Below are 9961 nucleotides of genomic sequence, written 5' to 3'. Positions count from 1 at the left end.
CACAACCTATCCCTCACAGTGCAGTGTCATTTCAGAGTGTCAACCCACCCCTGGAATTTCAGAGAGGAAGAAAAGAAAGCAAATTATGGGACACAGAGAGTAGCGGCTGCACTGAAGAAAGTGAGAGAGACTTTTTTTTTCCCCCGAAGGAGGCTTTGACTTTGTGCTCTGGAAATACATGAAATCCGGCGTGCTTTGTGTAAAGGCTCAACTGAGACCTGTTCCTGTCTAAGCATTTTAATGAGCATAAGCCCAATAGTCGGAACTCACAGCAACCACAGCCAGCCCCGTGGGAAACAAAGCGCTCCGGCTGCTCACAGTCACAGATATGCAGCCATCCACCTTGGTCAGCGCTCTTTTTCTCTTGATCTACATCTCTTTGGGCAGTGCAGAAACCCATAGGTAAGTCAAAAAAGTTGAGCCACGGAGCATTTGATGTTGCATGGTGTGTTTCTACCCAGAGAACTGCAGCAGGTGTAAACTTTACTTGAATATTTGCCCAGTTAAAAGTCAAAAAGATATTCCCGTATAATGTCAGATAGATTTCTATGTCATTTAAAGTTGCTATCACATTACAGTGAACATGAAATACCCTGATACCAATAACAAACCAAAAATGCTACCTATGGTATTGACTAATATGCAATTTGACCTACTTCCTGTGGCCACAAAAAGGGAATTACTACCAATACAAACTCCTACTTCCTCCACATGCTGTAATTTTAAGTGGAGCTTAATAAGTAACACGAACCCCCCTATTTTTCACTAAATTATGTGCTTTAAATCTTTACAGGGAAAAGTGTTGTTTTCATGGTATGTACACACTGCTGCTGCTGCCAACAGAGGACTATGTGAGCTATGACAGTGTGTCAGCTAAATGTGGCACAGCAACTGTTAATAACTGAGGAGCACCTGTCACACTTAGGAGTTCCTCTCCTGTGAGCTATTCTGGTTAATTTCTATCAAGGCTCAGATTCCTCCAGTCCCACTGGAGCCGAGGCTGCTTTTAGGATGCTGCCCCTGCAACACCTTAACATCTGGGATATTAGAGCTTGACACTGAGCTTAGAAGGGAAGATACAGAGATGCTGAAAGCTGTGAAGTTAGTTTTGGATGTGTGATTCTGGGATGAATTTATTTTTTCACTAAATCAGTGGCAAATTGCACATTAACATTTTATAGGTTATAGGTACAGGTTATAAATACACACATGCAGTGTGATATAGATACTGTTGGTTATTTCTGAATGCAATGCTGACTTGCTGACAACAACCGAGAATAACCTTACCACAGATTCTCATCTGATTCCCATAACAAGAGTCAGATGAAGATCAAGGTACACAGAGGAAACAGGTATCAATGTGCAACAGGGGAAGTATCTGATTAGTGTGTTTTTCTCCATCTGTAGCCAACATCCTGTCAACTATCTGTTGCCCCACAGGGAGCCCTACCTTTATAAGGGAGCCTGTTAGGGTACACTTTATTTAGGTTGTTTGTTTCTTCACACCACTACCATAGGGAACATTAATTAGAGGTGGATGCCTAAAAGCATGCATGTGGGAGCTTGAGAGCTTAATTAGTTTGTGGATGTGTGGACCTAAATAAACATTCATTTGTAATAACCTGAGATTGCCTGCAGTGTTTCATTGTCATTGCTGAGATAAGATTTTGCTTAAAGAGAGCAAAACATGCTACTTTATGTGCTGTGCATTACCTGGTTGGGCTATAAATAATGCTAAGACAGTGAAATTACAGATCTTACCTTCTACCCCTCTCTTCTTCTACAAAGGCACTACCGACAAGTCCTTACTGGAAACCAACCAGGTGTGTGTCGCTATGGCAGGAGACTGGAGTGTTGCTATGGCTGGAAGAAAAACAGTAGAGGACAGTGTGAGGGTAAGGGCAGATTGATGTGGTTTATAATGAATGATAGTTTTTGATATAAAAGTATATTTTTCTCAATATTAACCAGTATTTTAAAATTCCAGTTTGCACACAGTGGTTTTTGAGAAGAATCTAAATTCACTGCCACAATACACAGGTCTGAATAATTGTTATTTGTTTCATGAGAGGGATTTTCCTACCCCAAAAAATGTGGAGGAAATAACCATCTACATTGAAAAACCGTTCCTCCATAATAGAATGTGTGGTTTGACTACAGTCCATCATTCTCAAAACCACTGATATTTCTGATGGCATTTTCTTCATGTTAAATGTTTTACCAGCTCAATGTGAGCACGGATGCAAGCATGGAGAGTGTGTTGGCCCCAACAAATGCAAGTGCTTCCCAGGATACACTGGAAAGACGTGTAATCAAGGTGAGTATTTGGGGTCAGTGAAGAGGGTCAAACTGACTGGGATAATCTAATAAACTTGCATTACTTGCTACTTATATGGTATGTTTTTTAAGGAAATCTTAATCTGCTATTTTCAATATAAGTCAAAACCTACACTTGAAGACTTGAAGAAAAGAAGGTGTTGTGGGTGAAAAAAAATCAAGATGACTCTTATTTCTAGATTTGAATGAGTGTGGCTTGAAACCTCGTCCCTGTGAACATCGCTGCATGAACACTTATGGCAGTTATAAGTGCTACTGTCTCAATGGATACACCTTAATGCCTGATGGATCTTGTGCCAGTGAGTCCCATCCTGCTTATATCCATACACATCTTGAGTGAAAATACACAGTTGCCGATTTTATATATTTGTGAGTGTGTTTATATTTATTTGTGTCCATGTGTTCAGATTCCAGAACATGCTCTCTTGCACACTGTCAGTACGGCTGTGAGGAAGTCCAGGGGGAGATTCGCTGCCTCTGCCCATCTGCAGGGCTCCAACTGGGGCAAGATGAGAGGACTTGTGTAGGTGAGAAACCACACTCACACAGTGACAGATTATCAACACAGTGAATGTCTTTTTAGGCATATGAGGTCATGCCAGAAAAACCGATGTGAAATATAATGCACAATTAGAATCAGGCCAGATGTACAGAGAGTAAGAAATCACATGGAGAAATAGCCCTTAGGAATAATATGGAGTGAAGACGGACTGACTTTGGCTTGGATTTAGATTTTTTGCATAGCGGAACAATTCTGTAAAGATTATAGTGCGTGGCTTTTGCATGCCTGGCTTGCAAATCAGATGGATGCAATTAAGTTATATTTCTTTTGAGCTGTGATAGAGCCAGTCTGACATACCAATCACACAGGGGAAGTAATATAATAGTTTTAGAGCATAAAATTTCATGACTACTCTGGATCCACCACACTCAAAACTGGATACACAGCAGAAATAGACTTTTACTCTGAAAATGTTTCAAAAAGTACCTTATTTATCCAGACATATTAGACCAAAAAAGACCAATAATAGACCCTCGTGAGACAAACGCATATCCACTCTATCCCACATGAAAGGCTAAAATAGTTTCTCCTATCTATAATCTATTTGAAATATAAATTTGAACCCCTGGCTAAATGTGGAGTAGCAATCTTTCAGTCTGTACTGGATATGATAGACCCCTAACTGGCTGCAGGCCCAGACTTTAAGTTGCTGACTATAAATAGAAACATGTGAAACCATGCTTTCCTGTAATTAGATATAAGTAAAATAACATAATGATATGACTGAATGAAAATACAATGGTAAATTAGTAATAGGTAATGTGCTGACTATCTGGCATTGTATCATGTTCAAAAGCATCACTAATGGTACACATTTCCTTCTGTGTAACATTCATGCAAAGTTGCATCCAAAACAACATCAATAGCTCAGTTACTGCACTCAGTGGAAACACTGCTTCCAGCCAGTCTAGGCACCACATCAAACGCATTAGCAGTGTTGGCTAGTGGGAAGCCAGTGAGAGATCATGTTCATGATGCACATATTGCACCAGGATGGTGAAGCTCCCTGCTGGCAGATGACAAACAGCAGCTGATAACTCCATGTGAATTAGAGGAAGCGCAAGGTTGGCTAGACCCCAGCCAGGGCAATAGTCAGCAGGAAGTGTCAAAGATTCAAAGCAGTAGGAATAAACCATGGCAAAAAAATGCCATAAAGTAAAAACAGGGGACAGATTTTCTGAATGTTACCTCATGTGACATGTGACTCTTACAGGTTCGCTCTGTTTCTTGCATTCTATAATTGCAGTTTGCAAATTCTAGGGGTACAAAACTTGCAATGAAGAGTAATGTAATGTACTTTTGTAGTATAGTGCTGTGGAAAGATATTGTACCAGCTACAGGTGTGTACAGGTAGGTCATAAATGTAAACTCAAAGGCCCCTTTAATTTATCCTGTGTTTTGTTTCCCTTCAGATATTGATGAGTGTGTTACTGGGAAGAACCTCTGTCCACACAACAGACAATGTGTGAACACCTTCGGAAGCTACTACTGCAAGTGCCAGGATGGTTACGATCTAAAATATGTTGACGGCAAATATGACTGTGTAGGTAAGGTATACAGATTTATTAAGGGGAAATATTTGTGATGAGTTCTGCTCCTAAAGGTACAAATAGGCTTCTTGCAATTCCAGACCTTGATGAGTGTGCAGCCGGCACCCACAAGTGCAGCCACCATGCTGTCTGTCTGAACACTCAAGGATCCTACAAGTGCAGGTGCAAGTCTGGCTTCAGAGGCAATGGCTTTGAATGTTCTGGTGAGATCCGAGATCTGTTTCACAGAATAATTAATACATTTTAGGAGTGTCTTTTAATATGTGCTAAAACTCGTCAAATAAAGTCATTCACAGGAGATTACAAAAGCTTATGTCTCAGCCGTTTCCCAGATGAGAGTAGTAAGTCAGATAGGTCAGGAGCAGTTTTACAGCCACATATTTCATTTGGACTCTTTAAACATCAGCAAACAGCAGTCCTGCCAAGGGTAGCTTCCTGCTTTCAGACTCCATTCCTTCTTTACAGATGTTAGCAGGGGAGAGCCACAGATTGAAAACACACCTGTGTAAATACAACACTGTATGGTAGCCAAACATCTGAGGAAGAAGGGGAAAGACAGGTTGTGTTTTACTCTTTGAACCAGGCCCAGATAATAACAGGTGAAGCCTCATGTAGCCAAATTGCATCAAAAGTATAGGCCAGAGGCTGCAGCATAAATGAAGATGCCTTTATTTTTTGTAGTCAAGCCGTTTTATCAGAGGTCGCAGGACGGAGAAAAGGGCAGTGCAGATGATTTCCTCAATGGTGAGATTGCGTGGAATCTGAGAATCTGCTTCTGCTGTTCACTCCCTGCCCTGCAACCCCAAACACCTCCTCCTCTTACTTCCATTTAAGAACACCTCCCCCGACTCCCCTCCATTGCTCATGGCTGCAAATGTTGTATGTCCACAGCACACACAGCTTGAAATGAGACCTGGAATCCTCAGCATGACCCTTAATATGCATAACTTATGTGATAAAATGCTTGTGCATTTAAGTTTAAGTTATGTGCAGTTAATGTCATTGCGATGCTTCATCTGCATGGAGTAGGATATTCCTATCTGTTGTTTTAGCATGTTATGTATGTATGTAATGTATTTCATCCATGAACTGGTAAGTAACAGCAGAGAGGTGATTAACAAGAACTGCAGCTGCAGAATGCATGACAACAAACAACAAATGCATCAGAACCCTGGTAAAACACTGCATTTCCCACTCGTGATTGCAGTTCCATGTGTCTAATCCGATTCCTCTTCCTGCCTGCAGCCATCCCAGACTCCCAAGTGAGGCCTGGGATTCTGGGAGGTAAGCTGGACGAGGACATCAAAAACATTATCCCTGAACCAGTCCCAACGCCACCCCCTAGGATCCGTCAGCAGCCTTTTGACTATGATGGAGAGGTCTACATAGGTGCCCAGACAGAGGAGAGACCAGAGGATGAATTTCCTGAGGAAGAGGAGGAGGAGGAGGAGGAGGAGGAGGAGGAAGAGGAAAACAACCAACTCAGTCCAAGAGGAGATGTTTTCAGTAAGTATGGCTGACTTGCAATAATTCTGTTTCTACTATTCTGGGTGGTCTGCAATGCATTAATCATAAATAGACTAAATGAACTCAGTATGTTTCTGCAGAGGATTTTGCTCTCATTCCTATGCAACATCTGAACACAATTATTGATTTTCCAATAGGCAGTTGAAATAAGTATAAAATAGAAGGTCAGGTCTAAGCCTTTGCTTAGGGCCCCTGTTCACTTCAGACTCTTCCAAGATTTATATGACTTTTGATGGAAAGTTACTAACAATGAAGAAACACACATTTGAAATATTACAGACATGAAAATATAAATCTCTTTTTAGTGAACAGCATATTAAGACACATTGAATCTGCTCAAGACGTCCCTGTCATGCTTTAGCATTGTTAAAAATAGCAAAAAATAGCAATATAAAATGAGGAGCAATCAGTCTATTGATTTTGGGGCTTCTAGCACACATCATTCACACCTGGTAACAGAGTCAGACACTTACAGACAGAAAAGATAAAGCTAAAACTTTAAGCTACAAAAAAAAGTAGAGTGGGCAGTGGTATGCATCACACTGAAACACCCCATAAACGCAGTTACCTCTCACCACCAATCTCAATCTTTATGGAAACATAGAGCCTGTGTAAGAACTCAGATAGCAAGAGGAGACAGGCCCCAAGACATCCATCACCTCCAGGGAGGAATGTTACTCTGTCGGCATGTGAGAGCCCAGGGATACAAGCCATCCCGGGCCTGCTTCCCACCTCCTGAGAGGAGGGTGAGGAAGGGAGGGAGGTTACGAAGCCCCCAAGCCTTTTATTATGTTTTCCCCAAAACAGCTGTTGTGCAAACAGACTTGACTCCTTGTAGGAAAGTCTGTCATCAGCACTCTAGACCTCTCTGACACAAACCCACTCTGGGTGAGCAGGTTAAATAACCCCAGCTGTCACTCGTCTGACTGTCTAAAGCTGCTTGGCAGGGGGGTGGTTTCCCTCAAGAGCTTTAAAAGGCTTGAGGGGCGCTGTATCCTAAAGCTGCTAGTTCCATCTCAAGACAAGAGTGACAGCAGGGCAGGTCTACACCTGTTTGTTAAAAGCCCCTCTCTGGCTTTTGTTTCATTGGGGAAAATCTCTCTGCTGTATAATTTTGGAATGTTTTTTTTCCCTCAAATATCACATATTTTCTCAGGAATTCATGGACAAAAACTTCTATGTAACATTTTTACATGAGTGTTATCCTGATACAGCTGTGCCTATCTTTATTCATTTACTAATTATCATATTTACTTTGCAGTATTTATCTTAAAATTTATGTATTTGCACTGATTTTTTTTCCCTTTAATCTCTAAATACAGTATCAGAGGACTTTGAATCAGTGTTTGGCCCAGCCACAGAAGTCAAAGAGATCCAAATTGCACCAGTTCAAGAGGGTAGTCATATCTGTTTCTGAGCCATTGTTTTACAATGACTTTTTATGTGACTAATTTGCTAATGTTCTCCCATCCTTTCACTGTAACTTGTTTATCAGAGTTTATCATGGATTGCAACTTTGACCAGGGAGCATGTGAGTGGGTCCAAGACAAAGCAGACGACATGGACTGGAGTGTAGCCTACCATGACAACGGTAACAAAATGGTGGAAATGCAGCAAAATGCATTTTTTCCACATATTAGTTAAGATGAATTCTTCTGTGCATTTAGATACAGTTACTAATAAGAGCTGCAAATTCCTTCAGGTGCAGAGTACTACATGACTATGAGTGGGCTCCTAGGGGAGCAGAATGATGTGGCAAAGCTGAAGTTGCTTCTCAATGACCGCGTCCAGCAGGGCAGCTTCTGCCTCACCTTTGACTACCGTATGGTGGGACATAATGTGGGTGCTCTCAGGGTGCTGCTGGATAACAATGCTTACCCGGTGTGGGAGCAGAGCCGAAGCAGAGACCAGGGCTGGCAGACAGAGCTCCTCACTGTGGCCTGGAAACAAGAGGCCCCAGAATCTGTGAGTCACTTACTTAATTCACAAGACATGTTATAGACATACCATACCATTTCTAAACAAATACAATACCTGTAATAATAACTACCCCTACACTGTTTACTTATTCCTGGAATCTACATCCTTAAGACACAATGGTATCACTGAATGTCTTTCAGATTATCTTTGAAGCTCAGCGTGGCACAGATGTTGGAGGAGAGATAGGGCTGGACAATGTTGTGCTGACCTCAGGGCCCTGTCAAGAGGATGTCAGCCCAGTCTATTAACAATCTCCACCTCAGATCAACTATTTGAAAATCTCCTCTAAATGACGCATGTCAAAGATCCCTGTTTCCTGTTCATATTATGATCTCCTAATTGTGGAGTTTCTCAGTGTTCTTTCACAGCATAGCCTCAGGACATCCACATAAAGATACAGCCACATAGTCTCAAGTGGAGATTATGTGCAATCAGTGCATGCATGTTTACTTTATCACCATGCTGCTACATCAACACATCCTCCTATCATCTATGTTGTGATTTTCAAAATAGTCTCTTACAATATGGAGAACCAAGATCTCAGGAACTGGTGGAAATGCTAACTTTGTCTGTTAGTTATGTTTAACAGTATTGTGCTTAGTCCTTTGTTGTGTATGTGATAGTACATTGCTGAAGTTAACTGAAAGTAATCCATGTCATGTAATGTGAATTCTTAGGTGAATTATTGCTGAAATTCAATATTAGATGAATAACCTTTTTGAAGGCTGGTTAGTTTAAATGATAAAAAAAAAGTATCAGTGCATAACTGCTGTAAATTATGCTTACACACTATACTGTACTATTTCATTAAAACTTTTTTTTTTCTAACTCTGTCTACCATTTCTTTTTTTTTATTGTGTGGTTATACCTGGGTGGCTAATCTTGATCATGTCAACTAATTTATAGACTTCAGGTTTGGTATTTTATAATTGAAACTTGATATGTGGTAGTCAATTACCATCCACCTTTAATAAGAAAGGCATGCCTTCATGATAATACAGCTATTCATATCAAAAAGGAAAAAAAGAAGATCAATGTAACTGACAACAGTGAGGGAATGATGGTTCATGTTTAGCTGGCGCCACCAGACTGTCTGTCTGTGAGTTGCAAAGTAATTAAGTTTATTCAAGTATAATTGTGAACTATTTCCACTCTATGTGACCTCATACAGACCCTCAACTAGCCTCTGTATTGCATCAGTAAAAATAACAATACATTTTGAAGCATCAGAGGGAAATGTACTTTTTACTTCACAGGATTTATCTGACAGATGCAGTTACGTAATTTAAACAATTGTTAAAACAACTGGTAAAATACCATCCAATATATAATTTAAAAAAATCACAGAAATGTTTCTTCTTTTCTCTCTTATTAATCATCTCACAACCCCTGAGACTTATCTGGTGACCCTGTGGAGAAGACTAGCCTCTAGGTTGAGAACCACCAGATTTAACAATCAAATTAACCATAAAGTGGTTAAAACTAGTTCCTCCTCTAGCAGTCATATCAATAAAATGTGTAAAGGAATATGCCTATTTAAAAATCTAATCAGACTTCAGTCAAAGGGGACATTTTACTACAGAACCAACACTTTAATGTTGATACTTACCACTGCATTGTAGGATTACTATGTGGTGTAAAATGACAGCAGATGTTTTCATGCCTTCAGTGGATATCTCAATGCAAATCTGGTTACATGCAACAAGCAGCCATGAGGTACAGCATCCAGTCTTTAGGAGATTTAAAGTTTCAACGGTATGCTGCTGGGATGTTGGCTGAGAGCATGGTAACTAACAACAAGCTAATGGCTGATAACAAGCTAAATGTCGCTCTCTATTGGCGGTGTATGAATAACACAACGAAATAAAACATTAGTTAAAGTTATCAAAGGGGAGACGCTGAGGTTAGCTAATACCCGTTGGCGAATAGACGCCACGCAAAATCCTGCTCGTTTTACGTGCAAATGTCATTTTTTCCCCATTCCGGCCGATTAACAAAATAATAT

At 40.5% G+C, this 9961-nt stretch overlaps 1 protein-coding gene and 1 long non-coding RNA gene across 3 annotated transcripts; one reads left to right on the top strand and one right to left on the bottom strand.

The window, feature by feature from the left end:
* Positions 1 to 260: 260 nt before the first annotated feature.
* On the top strand, positions 261 to 8784 carry egfl6 (EGF-like-domain, multiple 6). Of its 2 annotated transcripts, XM_018703087.1 has the most exons (13): positions 261 to 402; positions 1789 to 1895; positions 2225 to 2317; positions 2517 to 2636; positions 2745 to 2864; positions 4312 to 4446; positions 4530 to 4652; positions 5131 to 5193; positions 5695 to 5955; positions 7299 to 7373; positions 7472 to 7567; positions 7679 to 7941; positions 8097 to 8784. In XM_018703087.1, the coding sequence occupies exons 1-13, from the start codon at positions 329 to 331 to the stop codon at positions 8202 to 8204; spliced, it is 1638 nt and encodes a 545-aa protein (XP_018558603.1). In that variant the 5' UTR covers positions 261 to 328; the 3' UTR covers positions 8205 to 8784. The 2 variants fall into 2 exon arrangements, with proteins under 2 accessions (XP_018558603.1, XP_018558604.1); XM_018703088.1 differs by lacking the exon at positions 5131 to 5193.
* LOC108901568 (uncharacterized) lies at positions 5727 to 9858 on the bottom strand. Its single transcript, XR_001963938.2, has 3 exons — positions 9566 to 9858; positions 7855 to 7916; positions 5727 to 5874 (listed from the first exon to the last, which is right to left on the bottom strand). It is a non-coding gene; the product is annotated as an uncharacterized LOC108901568 (long non-coding RNA).
* Between the last annotated feature and the right edge of the window lie 103 nt (positions 9859 to 9961).

This window comes from Lates calcarifer, linkage group LG1 (genome assembly GCF_001640805.2).
Source record: "Lates calcarifer isolate ASB-BC8 linkage group LG1, TLL_Latcal_v3, whole genome shotgun sequence".
Lineage (NCBI taxonomy): Eukaryota > Metazoa > Chordata > Actinopteri > Centropomidae > Lates > Lates calcarifer.
The sequence above is the reverse complement of the archived record's forward strand: the minus strand, read 5'-3'. Positions and strand labels throughout refer to the sequence as shown.